General features: G+C 48.0%; 1 protein-coding gene across 4 annotated transcripts in view; it reads left to right on the top strand.

The window, feature by feature from the left end:
- Positions 1-26,037, top strand: part of PHF1 (PHD finger protein 1) — an 85,922-nt gene that overhangs the window by 55,927 nt on the left and 3,958 nt on the right. Inside the window, exons 5-14 of one of the 4 annotated variants that reach the window (XR_011023456.1) lie at positions 1,243-1,343; positions 1,429-1,577; positions 1,751-1,846; positions 3,007-3,075; positions 4,230-4,353; positions 5,373-5,440; positions 10,621-10,750; positions 11,043-11,157; positions 16,245-16,342; positions 25,074-25,151. Coding sequence is in view for 3 of the 4 variants with exons in the window: in XM_068250169.1 (XP_068106270.1) it covers positions 1,243-1,343; positions 1,429-1,577; positions 1,751-1,846; positions 3,007-3,075; positions 4,230-4,353; positions 5,373-5,440; positions 10,621-10,755; positions 11,043-11,157; positions 16,245-16,342; positions 25,074-25,151 (1,033 nt within the window). In the remaining variant the exon portion in view is untranslated. Of the gene's footprint in view, positions 1-1,242; positions 1,344-1,428; positions 1,578-1,750; positions 1,847-3,006; positions 3,076-4,229; positions 4,354-5,372; positions 5,441-10,620; positions 10,756-11,042; positions 11,158-16,244; positions 16,343-25,073; positions 25,152-26,037 lie in introns of those variants that run through there. The other 3 variants (XM_068250169.1, XM_068250170.1, XM_068250172.1) reach the window with 3 other exon arrangements.

Here is a 26,037-nt window from a genome sequence, read left to right as displayed (position 1 = left end):
TATATGCTGGAATGGGCTGATACATGAAGCAAGCCTGAAGCCTTTTGAAATAAGTATTTGTGTACACAGAACTAATCCTAAATACAACTTGTCCCAGATTCTTATTGTAAAGGTTGTAAATCTCATTTATATACCAGAAGGTCTCAAGCTTAGCCACGCCTCTTCCTGGCTAAGCTAAACCTCAGCAATTTTACTGAGTATTGTTAGAGGCTTTACTGGCCACTGAGGATCTCTTACTGGACGGAGCAAGTCACATGGAAAGGCAGAATGCCCAAATCCCTATATGGAGATTAGAGATAGCCAATAAGATGTTAAGAAATCTAGCTTGCATAAACATTTAATGCAAATTAAATCACAATTATGTATTTGCATAAAACTATCATCAACTTCGAATTTTTAGCATCCTTACTTACAACACTACAATGCACGCCCCTTGGGAATGAGTTAAGAAAAAAAAAAAAGATACATGCCTATGGAGAGGAAAGGCTCTGGATTCGTCTAGTCTGGGCTGTGGAGTCAGTACAAAAATCATCCGACTCCAACTCCTCAGTTTATTAAACTTCCGTCTCCAGGTACTCAAAATTGCTACGACTTTTCCACTCTTAACTCCTCAGTGTAATTCTTACCAGGGCTGTGGAGTTGGATCAGAAATCATCCAACGCCTCAGCTTTTTGCAACCACTGACTCTAGTTACCCAAAATTACTCAGACTCTACAGCCCTGCATCTAGCTCCGGGCCTCAGTGAAGTTCCTCGACCAGCTTGGTTGAATTAGTCTTTGGTCCTCCTCTGGCAGTCTTCGGGAGGTACTCATGTCCCCAAACACTTCCAAAGACGAGGGGATTCCTACTGCATGCGAGTCTGGGCTTGTGTGTGCGCAGAATGGATGCGACCATCTTCGGAACTAGTCAGGGACACAGGTACTTCTCAAGACTGCTGAGGAGTCCCGAAGGTGCGTAACTTCAACAAGGGACAGCAGTAGAATGAGGGGACTGGGCGAGGACCAACAAGGCTCTATGGGATCCAAAGTCATCCCTCTCCATAGTTAAGTATTGCTTTGAAGTGTGTATGCTTTGAAGTGAAGCTGAGTATACCTACCGTTGCCTCTTGTGGTCCCTCCAAAGATTACCGACAAGGCCTTCAGGGACCAGAGGATAGCGAGGGTAGCCTCATTAGGATCCAGAGGCTTCCCTCTCCTTAGGTAAGTATGTGAGAACAATAATAATCTCTTCTCTGTGTCACAGCGTACCATCAGGAATGTCACGTCCCCAGTGTCCCCAGCGATGCAGATAGTCCCGGCAGTTCCTGGATGTGCAGACAATGTGTCTTTGCCGTGGCCACCAAGGTATACATTTCCATTCACCATCCTCTTGCTGGTTGTTTTATAACCAATGTGCCAGACTGACCCTCTGCACTCTCTCCTCCTGCAGAGAGGTGGCGCTCTCAAGAAGGGCCCGTTTGCCCGATCTATGCTGCACATGAAACTGTCCTTGCCCTATCAGTTGAAGTCTTTAGAGTGGGACCCACTGCACCTAACCAATAAGCAGCAGTGTTACTGCTACTGCGGGGGGCCTGGAGAGTAAGTATGGCGTAAGTAACAAAGGGACGGGGGGTGGTGGAACGGGTGGGTCCTGGAGAGTAAGTATGAAATGTGACCCCTCACCCCCAACTAGGACAGGAAGGGGATGTGCTTAATGTGGAAAATGGATGGTTGTTTGTGCCCATATACACACAGATCTCTGTCTCCCATAGATGGAATATGAAGATGCTTCAGTGCTGCCGCTGCCTGCAGTGGTTTCATGAGGCTTGTACACAGTGCCTGAGCAAACCCCTTTTGTACGGAGACAGGTGAGTGCCAGAAGGCTATCATTTATGTGACTTGATATGTTTAATGTAATATTTGCATGGAGCATTTTCACTTCTGCAGTATTAGCACTTTGTTCCCTTAACGAAGTACCCCGTTTTGAGGGGACGAAACATGTTGGTTTTTTGGGGGGGCGTGGTCTAACATGTTAAGTTTATAGGCAGGATTAAGTGATTCATTCATTCATTAACCCAGCTTCACAGTCAAACACTGTGTGGGCAAAATCTTATATGTGAACCCCCTCCTGCCATTAGTAGAATATCGGCACTACCACTGATATCCTATTAAAGGTGGCCATACATGGGTTATTATTTTGCATTGGTATCTGGCCGATTCAGTCATTTGCATCTGCTAGAAATCGAAGCAGCAAATAATTTCCAATCAATCACTTTTCAGCCTAAATCAGTTTGGCTGATCACGCTGGGTGGATTCTTTTTATTGTTTGGCTGTGGGTCTGGAGTGTTTCGGTAGTGGCATTCGACAACTGATGCAGCAGTGGAGCTTACACCGAGCTGTCCGCCACGTGTCCTCTGCCTCCTGTTTCTACTCTCTCAGGCACATGTGTCATGTGATATACAGTAGAGGTCAAACACTAGAGGCCTGTAGTGGTCATGTAAGGTTTGCCCTCTAGTGTTTATCACATGACACGGGCACCCAGAAAGAGCAGAGACAGGAAACAGAACCCGGCAGTGGATAGAAGACGCGTGGAGAGCTGATTACCCGGCACAGCCTGGAGAAGGGGAGGGATTACTGGGAGACGTGGGGACCTGGCAGGCAGTGCACACAGATTTTCAATAGTTTTCATTCTGAAATAGAACCCTCTCTGATCACATAATGATCTGCAAGGGATGTATCTATTGACCAGTATATGGCCAGCATTAGGTTTCTACCTCCTTCCTACACTGATGCTACTCCTAGCTCTATTGTAATCCATATGGCTATCACTACCTATCCCTTCTTTATATAAATTCAGGCTTTGGCTATTTCCTGAGCTCAAATTATAGACTGGGTGCCGCAGTCCATAGTGGTGCCCAAATTACAAGTTGTGGTGCTTAAATGACCTGCCTGGCTGATGTTTAAGTTCACTTTAATAGAATTTTGTGTTAAATGCAGACCGTAAGATGCTGTTTTCTGCTTTGTGCAGGTTTTATGTTTTTGAGTGCTCAGTCTGTACACGAGGCCCGGAAAACGCCTGGAGACTTCCCTTGGAATGGTGAGTGATGCCGGAGTGACTGGTTCATATCTATCACACTGTTATCCCTGGAAGAATGAGTAGCAGCTTCTTATGTGAGACATAAGTCGCTGATTCAGGGCCGAGGCAGAGGCTCAGGATCAGAGCATACCTGAGTATTTGCGAGCAGAGCATGCCGGAAGAGTTACCTCTTAGGGCAGCTGGGATCTCTCTTCAGCCTGTTGCAGCGTCTCCTCTCTATGATTCCCTCTAGTGGCATCATTACATGATGGTGCTAGAGGAGCCATAGAGAGGAGATGCTGCGGCAGGCTGAAGAGAGAGCCCAGGGCACTGAGAGGTCAGTTCTGTTACAGCTTCATCTGATTTTGAATATTCTGAAAGAGGGGGCTGTCGAATACTGGGGCACATCCTCCTATCTATCTATACTGGGGGTGGAGCTACCTAATACTGGGACGGCCGCATCTGGCTACTTTTCTTGGGGAGGGGGCTAATACTGGGGGCACATATGCGCGTGCTATTGGCAGCATGGCGGCCAATATTACCTAGTGAGCACTAGTAGCTTACGCCAGCTATTAGCCAGTAACGGGCGCTCCAATCATCCCACCCTGGATCCCTTCAGGTCCAATAACTTTAAAGGAAGTGATCCTGGCACTTTGATTGGCCCAATAGACTTCCTGTCAAGTGATGTCACGTGACAGGCAGTCTATTGGGCCAATCAGAGTGCCAGGATCACTTCCTTTAAAGTTACTGGACCTGAAGGGATCCAGGGCGGGATGACTGCAGTGCCCGTTATTGACTAATAGCTGCAGCGAGCTACTAGCGCTCACTATGCTGGGCACAGGAAATAATACACGCTATTCTGCCAATAGCGCGCGTAATGTGCATTAAGGCACGCAGGGTAAAACAGCACAAGTAACAGCAGGTTACTTGCGCTGTTTGTCAAGCCCTAGATTCTCAGCAGAGGCAGCCATTATTGGCCACCTTGGCCAAGTTTCATCTGGCGTGTTTAACCATGTTAACCCTGGAATGGTAACGCCTGAGTGACTGATTCATATCTCTCACACTGTAGCCGATAGACTTCCCTCATGCGATATGTAGATGCAGAACACACACATGGAATGTACTTTAGTGTTACAGCTGGATAATGCAGTGCGGTGTTTCTTTATGACTTGCAGGGTGGATGTGTCTCACCTCGTCCTCTATCACCTCAGTATTTGTTGTAAGAAGAAATATTTTGATTTCGAGCGGGAGATCCTCTCGTTTGTAAACGAGAACTGGGAGAGTCTGCTGCTGGGAGATGTAAGTTTCCTGTTTCCCCCCCCCCATCCCGATATGTTTTATAACTATCTCACGAGGGTCCTACGAAGGTCATTTAGGGCCCTTTTCCAATATGAAACGCTATTATAGTTGCAATCGTCTTTCTATTTACACTACTGCGTTTTTTGTACGGTGCGATTGCACTGCGTTTTCTGACGCAAGGAAGAAAAAAAAACCCTTGAGTTTTGAATTTCCGAATCGCGGGGGAATATCGCGAAGGGCCCCTTTCCACTAGGAATCGCTAGAATTTGCACTAAACGCTAGCGATTGCGATTCAGTTGCTATTTATTTTTGGCGATTGCAATTTTGCTATGCAATGCACTGCATAGCAAAATCGAGGTAAAAATCGCTCCGAGCCACAATCGCGTTTTAGTAAAAATCGAATCGCGGTAGTGGAAATTACCTACCGCAATTCCTATGTTATTTAGCAAACCCTAGAGATTTAAAAATCGCTAGCGATTTGCGATTTTGCGATTCACCATTGCAATCACCGCAAGTGGAAAAGGGTCCTTGGCGGCGTGATTGCTATTTGATTTTCCTGCGCTCCGATACTTTGTATCAGAGCGCAAGGGCAGCCGGCCGGTTACTGTGAGTTAGAAAAACTGTCCACAGCAGTGTGGCGGGGTGTTGTTGCAATAGGCAGCGCAAAGCATTGGGAGTGGGATCACTGCTGTTACTAAGCACAGCCTGTGTGGGTGATAGCTTCCCTTTCAGTAACTTCTGCCCAAGTGCTAGACCAATGGTCTCTGTACTCCTAGTGACACAGAAATACCGCGTGTGTCTGTCGTGTGACTTGAGCAATAAATACATATCTGCCGGTATACAGTCTCTGTACTTCTAGTGGCACAGAAATACTGCTTGTGCCTGTTGTGTGACTTGATAAATACATATCTGCCTGTATACAGTCTCTGTGCTCCTACTGACACAGAAATACTGCTTGTGCCTGTTGTGTGACTTGATAAATACATATCTGCCTGTATAAATCTATTTGTCTTCTGCAGCTCACAGATACTCCTCGATCGGAGCGGTACTCCAATCTGCTTCACGCACTGACAGCTCAGAAAGACAGGTAAGGCTGCCACGGCATCTATCACTGCCTGTCCTATAAATCTGCATTGATTCATCTTTCCCTATTTACAAAGCAACTGCACTCTTTCTCTGAATAATTTAAAGGCTACCTGAAGGTAAAAAAAAACAACAACACCCCAGTTTAGGTACTTATCTCGACAGAGGGGAGCCCACTGTCCTCCCCCTCACCATTCCAGCGCTGGGCCTGGGACCCCTGCAAGCCCATCCACAAAGGCTTGTTGACAGAGCTCACCCAGACTGCGCAGCTGCAGACAGCTTGCACCTTCACACTAGCACAGAGCTGAGTGGGCGCAGCTTTTTCTGCCAAGCCCCAGCGGCTGCTCTCGGCTACTGCGCAGAGGCGAGCTTTGTGGAACTTGGAGCGATGGAACGGAGGGAGATGGGGGAAGCCTCTGTGGGATCCAGAGTCTTCCCTCTCTTGAGGTAAGTATCTGGATAGTGTACTGGTTAAGGGCTCTCTCTGCCTTTGACATGGGAGACCAGGGTTCAAATCCAGGCTAGGGTCAGTACCTATTCAGTAAGGAGTTCAAGGCAAGACTCTCTAACACTGCAGGGTGGCCCCTTCAGCGAGCCCTTAGTGGCTGCAGCTATTGAGCGTTTTGAGTCCGACAGGAGAAAATCGCTATATAAATGTTCGGATTATCTAAATTTTTCACTTTATTATCTCCCAGGTTTGCTTTAAAGTGGGATAAAACTCTGACATAACATTCAACAAAAATGTGTTTTCATACTTTTTATTACCAACTAGCTGGTTGCCCGGCGTTGCCCGGGAATGTATTTGGCTAGTGTTGGCTCCGCCCACTTTTTCTAACCCTAACACACAATTACTCACTGACCAAGTTTGTGAGCTTTGCTGTCTTTGGAATCAATAATTTGCATTGAAATGAAAAAAAAATCTGATTGGCTGTTTCTGGCTCCACCCCCTTTTCTGAATTTGAACCCCAGTCACCCAATGACCAACTGTAGCAGGTTTGAGGCCTGTGCCATTAACAGTGCAAGAATGGCAGCAATTAAATATTCCCCTTGAGAAGCAATAGGTGAAGTTTGATTCACTTTTGTAGGCTCCACCCACTTTTCTGAATATTAAACCCAGTCACCCAGTGACCAACTGTGTAAAGTTTGAGAACCCTGCCATTAACAGTGTAAGAATGGCTGCAGTATACATTTTCCCAGTGAAATTTGTATTTGTCTCTGCCCACTAATGACCTGGAACTGCCTGCCCGTGTATGTATTTGACCGGTTTTGGCTCCGCCCACTTTTCCTAACCCTAATGCACGGACACTCAATGGCCAAGTTTGTGAGCTTTGGGCAGTGGCGTAGCTAAGGAGCTGTGGGCCCCGATGCAAGTTTTACAATGGGGCCCCCCAAACACTCTATACATAACAATTGATACGGCGCACCAAAACCTACCAATGGCAACTACAGTGGCAGAGGTGCAAGAAGGGGATGGAAGAGGTGCAAGAAGGATGGAACAGTTTGTTAATGATAACCACTATTCAAAGTATCCATAGAAGTCATTATTATGAGCACAGGAGCAATAGAGATCTAATACTGTAGTTGAGGGAGGGCCCTTCGGGGCCCCTCTGGCCCAAGGGCCCCGATGCGGTCGCAACCTCTGCAACCCCTATTGCTACGCCCCTGGCTTTGGGGTCTTTGGCATCAATAATTTGTATATTCCCATAGAAATTAAACAAATCAGATAGGCTGTTTGTGGCTCCGCCCCTCTCCAGCATTTGAACCCCAGTCACCCAATGACCAACTATAGCAGGTTTGAGGCATCTGCTATTAACAGTGTAAAAATGGCAGCAATTTAAATATTCCCCTTGAAAATCAACAGGTGAATTTTGATTGGCTATGATAGGCTCCACCCACTTCCCTGAATATTTATCTCAGTCACCCAGTGACCATCTTGGCAAAGTTTGAGAACCCTGCCATTAACAGTGAAGAAGGGCTGCAGTGTACATTTTCCCAGTGAAATTTGGTTTTGGCTCCGCCCACTTTTTGTCACCTGGACACACAGTCACTCAATGACCATTTTTGTGAGCTTTTGGTCCTTGGCATCAATAATTTGTATTTTCCCAGTGAAATGAAACACATCTGATTGGCGGTTTGTGGCTATATCCCAGGCATGGGCAAACTTGGCCCTCCAGCTGTTAAGGAACTACAAATCCCACAATGCATTTGCCTTTATGAGTCATGACTGTGGCTGTCAGACTCCTGCAATGCATTGTGGGACTTGTAGTTCCTCAACAGCTGGAGGGCCAAGTTTGCCCGTGCCTGCTCTATCCCCTTTTCTGAATTTGAACCCCAGTGACCCAATGACCAACTGTATCAAGTTTGAGGCTTGTGCCATTAACAGTGCAAGAATGGCAGTAATTTTAATATTCCCCTTGAAAATCAACTGGTGAATTCTGATTGGCTTTTTTTAGGCTCCACCCACTTATCTGTATAATAATCTGTGCCATTAACAGTGCAAGAATGGCAGCAATGTAAATATTCCCCTTGAAAATCAAAAGATGAATTTTGATTGGCCGCTGTACGCTCCACCCACTTTCCTGAATATTAATCCTAGTCACCCAGTGGCCAACTGTGTCAAGTTTGAGAACCCTGCCAATAACAGAATGGCTGAAATCAATCTAAGAAATATGATTGGCTGTTTGTGCCTCCACCCCCTTTAGTGAATTTGGTCCCCATTCACCCAATTACTGACTGTATCAGGTTTAAGGCCTCTGCCATTAGCAGTGTAAGAATGGTAGCAATGTAAATATTCCCCATGAAAATCAATAGGTGAATTTTGATTGGCTGTTGTAGGCTCCACCCACATTTCTGAATAATAATCCCAGGCACCCAGTGGCCAATTGCGTCAAGTTTGGGAACCCTGCCATGTAAAAAATTAAGTTTCTGGCACCGCCCACTTTTTGTAACCTTGACATATAGTCACTCAATTACCAAGTTTATCAGCTTTGGGGTACTTGTTATCAATACTTTGTATATCTGATTGGCTATTCGTGGCTCCACCCCTTTCTGAATTTGAACCCCAGTCACCCAGTAACCAACTGTACCAGGGTTGAGGCATCTGCTATTAACAGTATAAAAATGATAGCAGTTTAAATATTCCCTTTGAAAATCAAAAGTTGAATTTTGATTGGCTGTTGTAGGCTCCACCCACTTTCCAAAATCTTAATTTCATTCACCCAACGACCAACTGTGCAAAGTTTGACAACCCTGCCATTAACAGTGTAAGAATGGCTGCAGTTTATATTTTCCCAGTAAAATTTGTTTTTGGCTCCGCCCACTTTGTGTAACTTTGTCACACAGTCACTCAATGACCAATTTTGTAAGCTTTCAGGTTCCTGGCATCAACAATCTGTGAATGGAAGCAGTTTATCCAGCAAAGAAATCTGATTGGCTGTTTTTGGCCACGCCCCTTTAGTGAATTTGGACCCCAGTCACCCAATGACTGACTGCAGCAAGTCTGAAACCTCTGCCATAAACAGTGTAAGAATGGCAGCAGTTTAAATATTCCCCTTTAAACGCAATAGGTGAATTTTGATTGGCTGTTGTAGGCTCCACCCACTTTCCTAAATCGTAATCTTATTCACCCAGTGACCAAGTGTGGCAAGTTTGAGAACCCTGCGATTAACAGTGTAAGAATGGCTGCAGTTTACATTTTCCCATTTAAAATGAATGGCTGAATTTTGATTGGCTGTTTTATGCTCCGCCCACTTTTCCTGGATTTGTAACCTCAGTCACCAAGTGACCAACTGTGCCAAGTGTGGGGACTCTGGCTTGATTACTGTGAGAATGGCAGCCTTTTACATTTTTTCCATTGACTTGAATGGGTGAAATCTGATTTGCTGTTTGTAGCTCCGCCCAGGTGTGCAGGGGGGCCGCAAGACCCCCAGAACATATCATCCCAGGTAGTAAGGGATCTGTATACCAAGTTTCGTTCAAATCGGTCCAGCCGTTTTCGAGTGATCGCGGCACATACACACATACACACACACACACATACATCCGATTTTATATATATAGATACAGTTACCGTATTTGCTTTGTGCATAAGTAATATTGCCTGTTTACAAAGTACAAGTTTCCAGAGTACAGTTTATCTGCTCTGAAAGCTGCCATTGCATTTTATTGCAAAGCTGCTGTATTTATATATTAAAATCGATCTAGTGATCACTTCTCAGCTCGTTCTGCTTCTACAGCATAGAGAGTTCATTTTCTGCACAGCTTGGAATGTATACTGATTGTAGCAGACAAAGGAACTTAAAAAAAAAAGAACAAAGTGCTGTGTTTAACTGTTTGAATGCTGTTTTGTAGATTTTATGCAGTACATAATCTTTTAGAGCCAAGAAATGCTGAGTTTCAAACCACTTTATTTATAAGGGATCGTGTATTATGCCAAGGTAGCCATTAGGACTGGTAAATGATATGAAAATAATTCTGATGCAGGATTATGCAATTATATGCAAATTTCTGCAGCTAGAAAACAAGCCAATTAAATTGAACCTCATGCTAGGTACACACCGTACAATTTTCTGGCAAATTTAACTGCCAGATCGATTTATTTCCAACATGTCCAATCTGAATTTTGTAGCGATTTTTCTATTTTCGGATCTTTTTTTAATCTTTTTTTCGATGGTTTTTTTGAATGCTTTTCATTCAGTTCTACAAAAATCGATTAAAAAACGATTGGAAAATCGAAAAATCAATCTAAAATTTAGATCGGACATGTTGGAAATAATTGATCTGGCAGGTAAATCTGCCAGAAAATTGTATGGTGTGTACTTAGCATTAGTGAGATTTGATTGGTCCGTTTTCAAGCTGCTCAAATGTGCACAGAAAATTTGCATAATCCTGCATCAGCTCGTAATTATTTGCATCTCATTGACCATCTCTAGTGGTCATTAAAGCAGGAAGTTTATTTTAATGCTGGCCTATAAATGGTATTATTCCTTCTTACCAGCTCTCAAGCCTCTGTGCTTCCGTGCAGCCCCTGAGGTAATTTTCAGTGCCAGATGTAGTGTGCCTGTTGTAGGCTGGGGAGCTGTTACCGCTGATAAGCCTTCCACTGCCAGATGTAGTGTGCCTGTTGTAGGCTGGGGAGCTGTTACCATTGATAAGCCTTCCACTGAGTTATTGTTTTCTTTACAGGTTTATATCCGGGAAGGAGATCAAGAAAAAAAAGTGTCTATTTGGGTTGCAGAGCCGCATCCCCCCTCCCGCCCCCCAGAACACAGTGACTGAACTAAGACTACAGGAGACAAGGAGTCCCACCCCTTGTGTAAGGTGAGGGACCCCCAGGGGCCCCATATGTATCATCCACTTCTAATCTCTCTCGGGAATATTCAACAAAGCAACGCACAGAGCTGCAGTGATGCCTGGAGACCAGTGGCAGCCAATCAGACTTTGGCTTGTTAGGAGTCTGCAGAAGATAAAGAATTCTGATTGGCTGCTCAGGTCCACAGCACATCAACCTCTTGCGTTACTGAATAGTTCCGTCTGTGTATCTTCTGTGCTGCATTGTGTTGTCTCCTTTCCCCTCCGCAGTGAGCGGATATAAAGATCTCTTGCAGTTCCCTTTCAGGGAGGATGGGGGTCCTGAAACGCCCCCCACACAGAACGAAAATGCAGAGCATAGCGCAAAAGACACGGAAGGAGAGGCGGAAGCTGCAGAGAGCTGTTACCCAGGTAACGCTGTTTATTTTGCACTGCCAGATGTTATTAAAGGTCTGGTGTGGTCTGTGGTCTTAGGCTGATTTACCTTATTGTGGCTGGCCATACACTATACAACCGCACCGCGATCGACATTAGTATCGACATCACCAAGAGCTTCCATTCCTGATCGCATCTTTCACTGGTCGATCGCCATGTTGATGGAAAACACAATTTTGCCCAATTAGACATTTTTGCCTAATTGAATATCTAATTGGGGTAAAAATTGTAAAGTGTATGGCCATCTTTAAGTGAACCAAACAGCATTTTTTTTTATAATGCAGGATATGTCAATGGTCCATTAAAAATGCATGCTAACAATGTGACTCATTACAAAAAAAAATTCCATTCTACCTTTTTCTTTTTACATATAAATGTTTGTTAGAGGCTGTTATTGCTCTACTTCCACAGCCTGCCATCCCCAGAAAGAGCAGGCAGATAAGGACTGCTGTGATTAGCAGTAGCAATGAGCAAACATAAGCTTTCAACAGCAAGGGGGGTGGGGAGATAGGACACTGTACTTAAAACAGTTTAGCAAAGTCACACTTGATTACCTTCACACCTTCCCCTGGATAAATAAGGGCAGAAACCAGGAAAAACTGTGAAAAAAAAAGTTGCTTGGATCCCTCTGAACAATATGGTCTATTGCTGTTTTTTCTCCAACAAACACATTACATCCTGATTCTATTTACATTACTAATATAACACAGCAGTAACACCATTCTCCACACACTGCGTGTACCGATGACATCAGCACTTCAGTGGAGGGATCCTGAGGAGGATACAGTCAGTTTTACCATGTAGAGACAGTGGGGAAAGTAGGGCAGATTTACACAAGAGCTAAATGTCTATCTCCAAGACAGATGCTGTCACTTGTGCAGTGCGATTATGCATTTATATCCCTCTAGCTGGGCCTTCACATCCCTCTAGCTGTACCATGCACAGGAGCCGTGCCTTCACATCCCTCTATCTGTACCATGCACAGCAGCCTTGCCATGTGCAGCACGGGATGCTGATGCATTGTCTGAAATTCTGAAGCAAATTGCGCACGCAAATCGCGGCACTTTGCGCGCGCAAAAGTCCGCGAACGGCACTTCACGTGCTAACTGTTTAGCACACCCGTGCTAAACAGTTTGCACGGCTTTGTGAATCAAGCCCAATGAGCGTTTGTGTATTTTTTTAAGTGCTGGGAATTTTAGAAATCGCCCTAAAAGTGCTTGGGCAATGATTCCCTATGAGAGTGTTCACATCTGAGCGGTTCGATTATGATCCGCTTCCTAAAACGTTGCCTGTACCATTTTCTGAGCTTTTTGGCTCAATGGAAGGTATAGGGAAATCGCTTAACGCTTGAAAAAGTGCTTTGTATAGCGATTTCCCCAGCGCTTCTATGAATAAATACATTGTATTTATTTATTTCCGAGTGAAAGAGACTAACGCCAGGAAGTGAAAAAGCGTATCATTCTGCAAAAGCGCTTAGAACAGCACTTTGCCTTCATGATCGCACCCATAACAAGTGTTGTACCCCTGTATCGCAGAGAGGGAAGGTTAGTAGTTAGGGGTTCCCCACATATCTCGCCCCCCTGTGGTCACAGGGACTGCTTCCATACAGTTTTGAATCTGGGTGTTCATATAAGTTACTGCAAGCTCTTAATTGCTCAGTATTTTATGCAGGATGTTCGTTAATGTATGTATCATGTATTCCTGAAAGTATCTGCCTAAAGTACTAGAGAGCCAACCTGAAGCTTTGCAGAGTCTGAAAGGTGTAAGAAATCCCCAAAAATGAATATTTTGCTTTGAGGGCGGAATTCACATGGATAAGTTCTAAAGAGTATTGGGGGGAGGGGGGGGGGGTGTTCAACTTGAGTTTTGAATGGTGCTGCCTAGGTCATGTCATTTTGTTCATGCCCTCCTAATGACCAGACACGTCCACCAGGTGTACCGCCCAGCTTCCAAAGCATTGCATCTTCAAAGACCCTCCGGGTAGGATCTACCATATAAACTCCTGTATAAGCCACATTTTTCGGCACAAAGAATGAGCTGCAAAGTCTCCCCCCTCAGCTTATACACAAGTCAGCAGGCTGTGTGCAACTTGCCGTTAGCTGGCAAACACCTGGGAGAGTCTGTGTCCATGTCAGCTCTCACCAATCGGGATTTCACTGTTGCCTAGCACTCTCTGTCTCATATATATGATGCCATCTAGTGGCGTGTTGAGAAACAGCGAGTGCTAAGCAACACGGAACTCCCGTTTATTTCCGCAACTCTGACACACAGCTGCACTTCACTGGTAAACACATTATAGGCTGTGAGAAGGAGCCAAGGATCCATGCACTGATGATAGCTGCGTACCAAGCCACCTAGAAGCTTGCAATACCGGGAATCCCGAGGCTGCCTGCGGAGATCGGTGAGAGCTGACACTGCTGTCGTGTGAGCGGCTGATTTAATACTTACTAGTAATGTTAGTGGATAAAATAATAGAAGATGCATGATGCTGGGTTGCAGTGAACTCTCAGCATGGGAGAGAGGGGGAGTTACAAGTATTCTTTATGAAGCATTGCAGGAAAGCTCTCATGTCCTGTTGCTAGAAAGCTGTCTGCAAATGTTCCTCTTTGAAGAAACTGGGCTGCTGAGAGATGGGTTGATGCTGCATACTGGGGCACACCTGGCTATTTATACTGTGGAGAGGGCTTATACGCAAGTCAATCATTTTTTACCGGTTTCTGAGGGAAAAGTGGGTATATATGGGTATTTTAGCAATCCTAGCAATCCTATCTGGTGTGAGATGAGTGTGATGTATCAGTTTCAGAGATATCTTTGCAAGGTAGCATTCATGGAACACTTAAAGAGGAACTCCAGCCTAAACATACTGTCATTAAGTTACATTAGTTATGTTAATTAAAATAGATAGGTAATATAATCTCTTACTCACCCTGTTTTATAAGAACAGGCAAATGTTTGTGATTTAATGAGGGGCAGCCATCTTTTTGGTTGAAAGGAGGTGACAGGGAGTATGAGACACTGTTCCAACTGTCCTGTGTGCTGACTCTTGATCACTCCTCCCAGGTGCTAGGCAACGAGAACAACAAAATCAGAAATCCCATCATGCTTTGCACTGCATCAGGGGAAAAATTCCCGGGCAGTTTTCTTTGATAGGGCGGAGCTTAGCTTCTGTGCAGCTAAAAATGAGGCTTTGGTAAGAAAAACAAAGTTCTGATGCTGTGAAACTGTTCAAGAAACACCAAGCCTTTTCAGTTCTGCTGAGTAGATTTTTAGTCTGGAGGGACACTTTAAAGCTCGTCTAACAAAGCGTGTGGTGAACTCCATAACATCACCAACTCCACTACCAAGTGATTGCACGACTTGTATTTTCCGTTCACCAACCCACTGAACAACCAACTCAATGACATACTGCACACGCAAGCAGAATGACGGACTGCACAATATGGCCACATTAAAAACAAGTACAAGTCGTTCAAACAACTTGTACACATGTGCCAACTGCACGATAACAGCCCAGCAGTCATGTGAGTTGATCAGCAGGATCACCACCCATGCAGCATAAATTACTTACCAAACTTCGGAGCGGTGTCTCCTACCCATCCTGTAGCCCCTTGCAGTTTTTCAGCGTCCTCCGTGTACTGCTTCTGGCATGTAACCTAACCCGACGTGGGAGCTGTGCATGGACGCCAAAGAGGAACTACAGGATGGGCAGAAGATGCCGCTCCGGAGCTCAGTAAGTATTTTATGACCTGCAAACCCCCCAAAGCATTGTCCCCGCTATCTTTTAGGCATGCTGGTTAGTTCAGACTTTCAGTTGCCTGAGTTATGGATAACTTGAACTTTGCTATATATATATGCACAGATGGAGATACTGCTTGCTTGGCAGTTGAAAACAGCCATTATTTTCCACAATGCAATGAGGTTCACAGACAGTAAACTGTCAGAACCTTGGTCCTGACATCACACTGTTGGGAGGGGTTTAACCACGCTATCAGCCATACAGACCCCCCTGATGATCTATTGGAGAAAAGGTAAAGACTTCTCATGAGAAAGGGGGGTATCAGCTACTGATTGGGATTAAGTTCAATCCTGGGTTAAAGTTTCTCTTTAAGATGTGACTCAAAAATAACTATTGTCGCTGAGATGCTATAGGTGCTCATTAACGGTACTATATTTTCGATATAGTTTTTCAGATTGAAAGAAAAGGTCGTATTTAGTCGATCCAGACAAGTAAAGAATCCAACTTGTGATCATATCTCCACCAGTTCTGCTTATATCTGTTAAAAAAATGTGCCATGCGGAACAATAATTTCTTCAAAGGGAGTTTGAAGTTAATCTGAAGAACAAACAAACAGATACTTACCTAAGGGGAGGGAAGGCTCTGGGTCCTATAGAGCCTTCCCATTCCTCTCACGGTCTCCTCTTTCCAGCACTGTGTCCCCCGTACAAATCTCCTGCCCTTGGAGGATTCAGAAGTCTTCGGGAGCACTCGGGCATGCAGAGATGGGCAGATCCGTACTGCGCATGCACGAAAGAGCATACTTGTGCATACGCACTATGGAGCCGCCAGTCTTCGAGAGCACTTGGGCCTCCCGTGGCGGCAAAGGGCGTTTTTTGACCGATCGGTCGGATACTGCCAAAGGGGAATCCAGCACTGGAATGAGGAGATCGGGAGAGGAGTTGGAAGACTCTACAGGATCCAGAGCCTTCCCTCACCTTTGGTAAGTATCTGGGTTTTTTTTTTACAGATTCGCTTCAGACTCACTTTAAGGAAACAATCGATAATGCAATTGTTCAGGATCGATTGGGCCCATAACCTTCTCTGTTTTCCTACAATACGATCTGAATACCCTGATCCAAAAAATAAATGCATACAGATTTCCTGCAAATTGTGTGCAGCTTGGAAATGGTCAACCCTAATTCTCAGCATCTTATTGGTATAAAAGACCAATAGCATCTCATAGAGGGGGTCCCCCATGGTGGCCTCCATGTTTCTGCCAGTACAGGCTTTGTTGAAGAATTAGTGGCTTCTCAGAGCTGTAGCGGCTTTTCTGTCTTTGTTGCAGGAAGCGATACAAAATCCATTCAGTCCTAACCAAGAATATGTGGGATACCGCGGCAGCCCCTACAACTTCAGACGCACCGGAGCGCGCTGCCTGCAGAGGTGAGACAGATGCACGACGGGGGACATACTGCGGAGAAAGATGGGAGACAGACACAGGGCGGGGGACATACTGCTGAAAGACGCAGGGAGACAGACGCAGGGCGGAGAACATACTGCGGAGAGGCAGGGAGACAGACACAGGGCAGGGGACATACTGCGGGGAGAGACGGGGAGACAGACGCAGGGCGGGGGACATACTGCGGAGAGGCGGGGAGACAGACGCACGACGGGGGACATACTGCTGAGAGACGCAGGGAGACAGACGCAGGGCAAGGAACATACTGCGGAGAGAGACAGGGAGACAGACGCAAGGCAGGGGTCATACTGCGGAGAGGCGGGGAGACAGACGCAGGGCGGGGGACATACTGCTGAGAGACGCGGGGAGACGAGACGCAGGGCGGAGGAAATACTGCGGAGAGGCGGGGAGACAGACGCAGGGCAGGGACATACTGCAAGGAAAGACGGGGAGACAGACGCAGGGCGGGGGACATACTGCGGAGAGACGCAGGGAGACAGGCGCAGGGCGGGGGACATACTGCTGAGAGACGCGGGGAGACAGACGCAGGGCGGGGGGCATACTGCTGAGAGGCGCAGGGAGACAGACGCAGGGCGAGGAACATACTGCGGAGAGAGACGAGGAGACAGACGCAGGGCAGGGGACATACTGCGGAGAGGCGGGGAGACAGACGCAGGGTGGGGAACATACTGCGGAGAGACGCGGGGAGACAGATGCAAGACGGGGGACATACTGCGGAGAGACGCGGGGAGACAGGCGCAGGGCGGGGGACATACTGCTGAGAGACGCGGGGAGACAGACGCAGGGTGGGGGACATACTGCTGAGAGACGCGGGGAGACAGACGCAGGGCGAGGACCATACTACGGAGAGAGACGGGGAGACAGACGCAGGACGGGGGACATGCTGTGAAGAGAGACGGGGAGACAGACGCAGGGCAGGGACATACTGCGGAGAAAGACGGGGAGACAGACACAGGGCAGGTAAATACTGCGGAGAGAGACGGGGAGACAGACGCAGGGTGGGGGACATAGTGCCATAGTGCAGAGAGAGGCGGGGAAACAGACGCAGGGCAGGGGACATACTGCGGAGAGACGCAGAGAGACAGATGCAGGGCGGGGGACATACTGCAGAGAGAGGCAGGGAGGCAGACGCAGGGCGAGGGACGTACTACAGAGAGAGGCAGGGAGACAGACGCAGGATGGGGGACGTACCGCGGAGAGAGGCAGGGAGACAGACGCAGGGCAGGGGACATACTGCAGAGAGAGGCAGGGAGACAGACGCAGGGCGGGGGACATACTGTGGAGAGATGCGGGGAGACAGACGCAGGGCAGGGACATACTGCGGAGAGACGCAGAGAGACAGATGCAGGGCGGGGGACATACTGCAGAGAGAGGCAGGGAGGCAGACGCAGGGCGAGGGACATACTACAGAGAGAGGCGGGGAAACAGACGCAGGGCAGGGGACATACTGCGGAGAGACGCAGAGAGACAGATGCAGGGCGGGGGACATACTGCAGAGAGAGGCAGGGAGGCAGACGCAGGGCGAGGGACATACTACAGAGATGCGAAGAGACAGACGCAGGGCAGGGACATACTGCAGAGATGCAGGGAGACAGACGCAGGGCGGGGGACATACTACAGAGATGTGGGGAGACAGACGCAGGGCGGGGCCTTACTGCGGAGATGCGGGGAGACAGACGCAGGGCAGGGACATACTGCGGAGAGAGGCGGGGAGACAGACGCAAGGCGGGGGACATACTGCAGAGATGCGGGGAGACAGACACAGGGCGGGGGACATACTGCAGAGATGCGGGGAGACAGAAGCAGGGCGGGGGACATACTACAGAGATGCGAGGAGACAGACGCAGGGCAGGGACATACTGCGGAGAGAGGAGGGGTGACAGACTCAGGGCGGGGGACATACTGCAGAGAGAGGCGGGGAGACAGACGCAGGGCAGGGACATACTGCGGAGAGAGGCGGGGAGACAGACGCAGGGCGGGGGACATTCTGCGGAGAGAGGCAGGGAGACAGACGCAAGGCAGGGACATACTGCGGAGATGCAGAGAGACAGACGCAGGGCGGGGGACATACTGCAGAGAGGCGGGGAGACAGACGCAGGGCGGGGGACATCCTGCGGAGAGAGGCGGGGAGACAGGCGCAGGGCGGGGGACATACTGCAGAGATGCAGGGAGACAGACGCAGGGCAGGGACATACTGCGGAGAGAGGCGGGGAGACAGACGCAGGGCGGGGGACATACTGCGGAGAAAGGCAGGGAGACAGACGCAGGGCAGGGACATACTGCGTAGAGATGCGGGGAGACAGACGCAGGGTGGGGGATATACAGCGGAGAGAGGCGGGGAGACAGATTCAGGGCGGGGGACATAATGCGGAGAGAGGCGGGGAGACAGACGCAGGGTGGGTATATACTGCGGAGAGATGCAGGGAGACAGACGCAGGGCAGGGACATACTGCGGAGAGAGGCGGGTAGACAGACGCAGGGCGGGGGACATACTGCAGAGAGAGGCGGGGAGACAGACGCAGGGCAGGGACATACTGCGGAGATGCGGGGAAACAGACGCAGGGCGGGGGACATACTGCAAAGAGAGGCGGGGAGACAGACGCAGGGCTGGGACATACTGCGGAGAGATGCGGGGAGACCGACGCAGGGCAGGGACATACTGCGGAGAGATGTGGGGAGACAGACGCAGGGCAGGGACATACTGCGGAGAGATGTGGGGAGACAGACGCAGGGCAGGGACATACTGCGGGGAGACAGACGCAGGGCAGGGACATACTGCGGAGAGAGGCGGGGAGACTGACGCAGGGCGGGGGACATACTGCAGAGATGCGGGGAGACAGACGCAGGGCGGGGGACATACTGCGGAGAGAGGCAGGGAGACAGACGCAGGGCAGGGGACATACTGCGGAGAGATGCGGGGAGACAGACGCAGGGCAGGGACATACTGCAGAGAGACAGACTCAGGGCGGGGGACATACTGCGGAGAGATGCGGGGAGACAGACGCAGGGCAGGGACATACTGCGGGGAAACAGATGCAGGGTGGGGGACATACTGCGAAGAGAGGCGGGGAGACAGACGCAGGGCAGGGACATACTGCGGAGAAAGGCGGGGAGACAGACACAGGGCGGGGACATACTGCGGAGAGAGGCGGGGAGACAGACGCAGGGCAGGGACATACTGCGGAGAGATGTGGGGAGACAGACGCAGGGCAGGGGACATACTGCGGAGAGATGTGGGGAGACAGACGCAGGGCAGGGATATACTGCGGAGAGAGGCGGGGAGACAGACGCAGGGCGGGGGACATACTGCGGAGAGATGTGGGGAGACAGACGCAGGGCAGGGATATACTGCGGAGAGAGGCGGGGAGACAGACGCAGGGCAGGGATATACTGCGGAGAGAGGCGGGGAGACAGACGCAGGGCGGGGACATACTGCGGAGAGAGGCGGGGAGACAGACGCAGGGCGGGGGACATACTGCGGAGAGATGTGGGGAGACAGACGCAGGGCAGGGATATACTGCAGAGAGAGGCGGGGAGACAGACGCAGGGCGGGGACATACTGCGGAGAGAGGCAGGGAGACAGATTCAGGGCGGGGACATACTGCGGAGAGATGGGGAAACGGATGCAGGGTGGGCTCTGTGCATAGATGTGACTCTTGAAAATACAGATGTCTCAAGCCTATTGTTATTAGGGATGTCCAGTGACATGCTAATGATACCAAGTTGATTCAGATCTTATGCTGGCGTTTGAAAATTTGCACCTGGTGTACTTGGTGCGGCATAAAATATGCATCAGCTCAGAACTGTTAGCATCTCATTGACCATCATTAATTGTTATTCTGCCTTTACATTGAACTGACATATTCTGCAAGTTATGTCTATAGCAATGTAAATCACTGAGGCCCCTTCTACACAGGAGAGTAGACTGAAGGCTGTGAATTCACTGCCTGTCAGCTGCTCCTGGGCACTGGTCAGGTGGCTGCTTGTGCTCGGCACGGATGTCTTAAGGGCTTCTTTGCAATTCTTCGCCATCAGACATCATCACCATGTGTCAAAAGTTGACGTGTGTGAGCTCTGCCATGCATAAAGTTCCAGCTGAAAGGCATGGCTGGCAGCTGGAGACCTGACTGTCCTTCAGAAAAGGTCACAAGCTAATGTCCTTACTGTAGTATAAAGTCCTGTTTACTCATAACGTGTACTGATCATTGTGGTCCCATTTAGTAGAGGTGAATAGGAGCTGCATGTTCACAGCTTCAGAAAGCATCCAGACACTTGTGGGGAACCCTGGATTGCGTCCTGCGGAATAGGCCAATTTGGTGTGGTGTAGAGGGGCTTGAAGAAGGTAGGCTGCCAGTATGTTTTTGGGATGTGTGAGAAAACCAGAGTGCCCAGAGAAAACCTGTGCATACATGGGGAGAACATACCAACTACATGCTTTAATGTCCTTGTTGAGATCTGAATGTAGAACCCTCGTGATGAAAGTCGAGAGTGCAGCCAACAGGTAGGCCATGCATCTGTTCCAGGCTGGGAATGGGGCGGGGTGTTCAGGCTGCTATGTGAAGTCAGTTACAACACCGGCCTCTTGGTGAGCGTGGTGATGTCTGGCTCTTAAAGGATACATCCAAGCTAATAAAAAAAAATCCACTTATCTGGGGCTTCCTCCAGCCCGTGGCAGCCATCCTGTGCCCTCACCACAGCTCCGGTGGCTCCCGGTCTGCTCTGCTGGTGCAGCCGACCTCGCCAGGTCGGGTTCCGGGTCGGCTTCTTCTGCGCTCCACCGCGCGGGTCACGTGGTCTCACCAACGTCATCAGGGCGGTACAGCGCAGGTGCAGAACTACTGCGGCTGCGAAGTGCCATCCTAATGACGGCTGCGGCGAGGGCACAGGACTGCTGCCACGGGCTGGAGGAAGTGGATTTTTTATTAGCTTGGATCACTCCTTTAAGAAACCCCCACCACTCTCTGGATACTGTAAAATGTATTGGGTGACTTGACACCTTAAAAAGGGAGCACAGAGACAGTGGGAGCCCAAATAGTGCAATATGTTATGAAAATAATGTATTATGGATTTAGACAAATGATTACTCACAAAGGTGGGTTTAATGAGGGGCAACCGACCACTTGAAGCAGTGGAGATGTATAACCTGACTCCACTCAGCGTGTCCAACCTGGACAGGATGCGGTCGCTCTCTTGATTAAAAGGACAACGGCCTTCACAATGGTGTGAACCATGTGGGGCCAGATGTACCCCTCCAACCCAAAGTGGGGGGGGGGGTTGAAGCACAATAAAGGATAAAAGGTGCCCAGAAATGAATAAAATGGAGTTAAAAGACACATAAAAGGAAATGGGGAGGCGTCTTACTGCAGTAACGACAGTCTCCTAAAACAAGGTTTTATCAGCACAGGCAACGCATTTCATGGGTCTGAGCCCACTTCCTCAGGCCAGTTACTGTGTCGAAGGGTTAAAGGGGAACTGAAGTAAGAGGGATACAGAGGCTGCCATATTTATTTCCTTTTAATCAATACCAGTTGCCTGGCAGCCCTGCTGGTCTATTTCTCTGCAGTAGTATCTGAATAACACCAGAAACAAGCATGCAGCTAGTCTTGTCAGATCCGACTTTAAAGTCTGAAACACCTGATCTGCTGCATGCTTGTTCAGGGGTTAGAGCTAATAGTATTAGAGGCAGAGGATCAGCAGGGCTGCCAGGCAACTGGAAATAAAAAAAGGAAATAAACATGGCAGCCTCCATATACCTCTCACTTCAGTTGTCCTTTAACGAACCATAATAATAAGCACCTCATTATTCCGGCTCTTTAACCCTTTGGCACAGTAATTGTCTTTGTTAATGAGGTAAGCCTCCTCCACCTTTTCTTGTAGGTGTTTTTAACTCAGTTTTATTCATCTCTGGGCGCTTCTTATCCCCTATTGTGCTCTGGCTACTGAGCTTCCATTATGCTTTGCAACAAGTCTGACACCTCTATAGTAAATTCATATTACAAGTCTGGAATTTTAAACTAGGTAAAACAGGGAAGACTTTGGAGGAAGCTTCGTTGAAATCAATATGTAGAACAGATGCACAGTTCACATGGAGCTGCACTTCCACCTTCCTCCTCCCTTTAGCTGCCCCGTACAGTCTGTCTTCTTGCGGCTCCCATCCCTGCATGTCATGTGACGTGCATCAGTTGCTGCAAGGAGTTACATTGTATGGTGCAGCTGAAGAGAGGAGTTAGGAAGATGTGTCCGCTGAGAACAGGCAATGTGTGACTCATCAGCTGCCATATTGGCTTAATAGTGCAGGGGGGCCCCAGCCAAACTTTCAATCCTAGGAGGGAGTTGTTCCTGAGGGCCGGGTTTTGCATGGAGCCCAGGCAGCTTGGTTTTGCTTGGGGGGCCCACCAGATTCTCGATACACCCCTGCATGGCACACCATATATCAGTGGGAAGTGTGTAAAACAACAACACTGCTTGATTGGGTCCAGTGATGTCTCACAGCTGACTTCCAGGGTTTCTAAAGCTTCATACATGTGCTAGAGGCGTCACAGTCTGGGCCGCCTATGCCGAGAAACTGGCATGTGTATGCATTGCAGAGATCAGGAATGCCGGATCATCTCATCTGAGCACATTGTTCTCCTCACCTCTCTATCGTGTGCTGAGCAGCCATTCCTCCTCCTTGAACTTCATAATACGTCACTAGCCTGTGAGCTCGCAAAGTATCTGTACAGTACTGATTCCAACAAAGACAAAATGTGTGCATCAACCAAGTAGAACCTGATAAATCTGGCTTTGCAAATTTGGCCTAATTGGCTAATCACGAGACATCGCTCATGCAAATGTGCATTTGCTTACGCATGCCAAAATATGCAGGGTCTAAAACTAATACCGCAATGCGGTTGCCCTGCGGGAATTAGCTTATGCTACATTAGCACTTAAAGTATCTGTACAGCACTTGTCGCTTGGGGGATCGGGTGACGGTAACTCTGTGAACTCTGCGTGTGAGATGAACACTCACATTCACCTCAGTGGGGGATATGGGGAATCCCAGCTGTAGACTACGAGGACTCGCCCCAGCAGCCATCTGTCAGAAACGGCCATTTAACCACTTCCTGCAAAATAGATGTTTAAATTGTCCTATTTTTACACTTGTTTGTGCAAATAGGATGGTTACCTTTTAGCAGTAGCAAAGATCCAGTTACACCTGCAGGTGGCTTGGGGGATCCCACGCAGCCATTTTGTATTGTCTGTGGGTGGGCGGGAAGTGGTTAAATGGAACCCGCGGTTAGAAACATATGGAGGCTGCCATGTTTATTTCCTTTTAAGCAATCCCCGTGGCCTGGCTGTCCTGCTCATCTCTTGGGTCAGCAGTGCTTGAATCACACCCAAAACAAGCATGCAGCTAACCCAGTCAGATTTTTGTCAGAAACCTCTGATCTGCGGCATGCTTGTTCAGGGCCTATGGCTAAAAGTATTAGAGGCAGAGGACCAGCAAGGCAGCCAGGCAACTAGTATTGCTTCAAAGGAAATTAATATGTTAGCCTCCAAATGTCTCTCAGCATCAGATTCCTTCCACTTTCTCATGATCTGTCTCTGCAGGTTGCTGCATCCCCCTCCTGAAGTTAGCCCAGTCAGTGGCCGGGTCCAAATCAACGGTGGGCTGGGGCTATCGGAGATCCCTGCTGTAGCCATGCCCCCCAATAGATTGCCTGCCCCTATGGAGGCGGGGCTGAGGGGATCACAGGTCTTATCGTCCCTGGTGACATCACATCACTCATATTTGGGGGAAAGGGGAGGGAGGGGGGAATTGCAGTGACTCTGGGCATCTGGGATCCATTGCAGTTTCAATCTAATATTGTTCAAAACAAACATTTTTGCAGTATAAGTTTGAATGCATTTTTTTTTTACAATTAGTTGTACATGAAGATGGAACCTTTATTTAGGTATTCATGCTATACTGCGCTTTTCGTTAATCTCATGCCAATAGGTATACAGTGATTAGGGTAACGGTCAGTACATCACAGCAGAATGTAACCACCTACACCAGGCAGTACAATCAGCAAGGGTTGGATGTATTGTATTTTGTAGGTAAAAGAGTAGCCACATCTCTTTTGCTGCTTTAGTTTTGTATAGGATAGAAAAGTATAGGAACATCTTGTCAGGTTTTTGTTGTGGTCTGCGTTGCCACTGGAGAGGTTCTCCATTTCTCCTACCTTCCTGTTGCAAGTTGTCCCCACTTCCTGTTCCTGGGTTCTCACTTCCTGTTCCTGTTTTATCCTCACTTCCTGTGACAGTTAGCACCCGCACAGAAAACTGTGTTCCAAAATGGTCCTCTGTAGTAAATGACCAAATAGGACTTCTGTTCCCCTTTGTCCTCTTTTAGAGATACTTTAAATTCTTGTAGTGTCTTTATGAAAGGTAAAGGGGAAATCTTCCAAACAGGGATAACAACAGCAGTAAAAACTTATTTTAACCCTTCTTTATTTCACACCATCCAAAATAGAGGAGGAAGACTTGGTTTTGGCACTATTAGCCGCTTACCAGCGTCTCTTAGACACATGGATCGGATTGGCTGCACACGACATGAGCCGTCGGTCTTTCAGTGGCGTTCGATAATGAGTATTATTGCTGTAGATTTATTTTCATTGTGTTCCTCTATAGCTTCCTCACCACCACCTTCTGTAACCATCTCTCTGCTTCCAGCCCTCCAATTCGGATGTATGCCTCTTTCCACCCCTCTGCCAACACCTCCGGCCCCGTAGCAGCCTCGCTGCAGTCCAGGTAAGAGCGGACACAAAGCATTGGCTGGTCCTGTGATTTGTATGGGGGAAAAAATGCAAACATGTTAAAGCAGATCTACAAGATATGTCATTCTTTAGGAAAAGGTAAAAAATACTAATCTGCAGTCTTGCAGTACAAAAACTTGAAACAACTTTATTGGCACATATACAAAAATGCAAGAATAGACGTATTCATAAAAACTTTAAATCCGTGAGCTCAATCCTCAGGAAGAATAATACTATATCCAAAGAACTTTTCATGAAGCTGCCAAACACTGTAATCTGGCTTGAGTTGATAAACGGTTATAGGCAACGACACGTTCGTTTCGGGCTATTTTGTGCCCTTCATTAGGCCATAATATGTATAGGCCCAGTCCGCAGCAAAAGCCAGAAAAAACATAGAAAAAAATGGGAGGCATCTGTACCAGCCAGATGCACATAGAGACAATCCCACCAAGAGACAATCCCACCAGCATAAAGAGACAACCATGCAGGAGTACTCCCCAAATAGCTGCATGGTTGTCTCTTTATGCCGGTGGGATTGTGCCAATAAAGTTGTTTCAAGTTTTTGTACTGCAAGACTGCATCGTAACATTTTTTATAAGTCCTTTTCCTAAAGAAATACATGTTGAAGTGGGTGAGGTGGATCACCCGTTGAGAGGACTGTGTGTTTTTTTTCCCTTCCCTTCGTAAGGGCTGTACCCGATTATATACTAACGCTACAAGATGTGTAAAACAGAAGTCTCCCCTTACATCTCATATTCACACCGACTTGTGTCCTCTGCTGGATCCACATAACCCTGTGTGCAGTGGCGGCTCCAGCTTCAGATTTTTGGGGGGGCTCAAAGGGGGCACGAGGGCTGGCAGGCCGGGCTTGGGGGGGGGAG

Source organism: Hyperolius riggenbachi, chromosome 8 (assembly GCF_040937935.1).
Source record: "Hyperolius riggenbachi isolate aHypRig1 chromosome 8, aHypRig1.pri, whole genome shotgun sequence".
In the NCBI taxonomy this organism is placed as follows: domain Eukaryota; kingdom Metazoa; phylum Chordata; class Amphibia; order Anura; family Hyperoliidae; genus Hyperolius; species Hyperolius riggenbachi.
The sequence above is the reverse complement of the archived record's forward strand: the minus strand, read 5'-3'. Positions and strand labels throughout refer to the sequence as shown.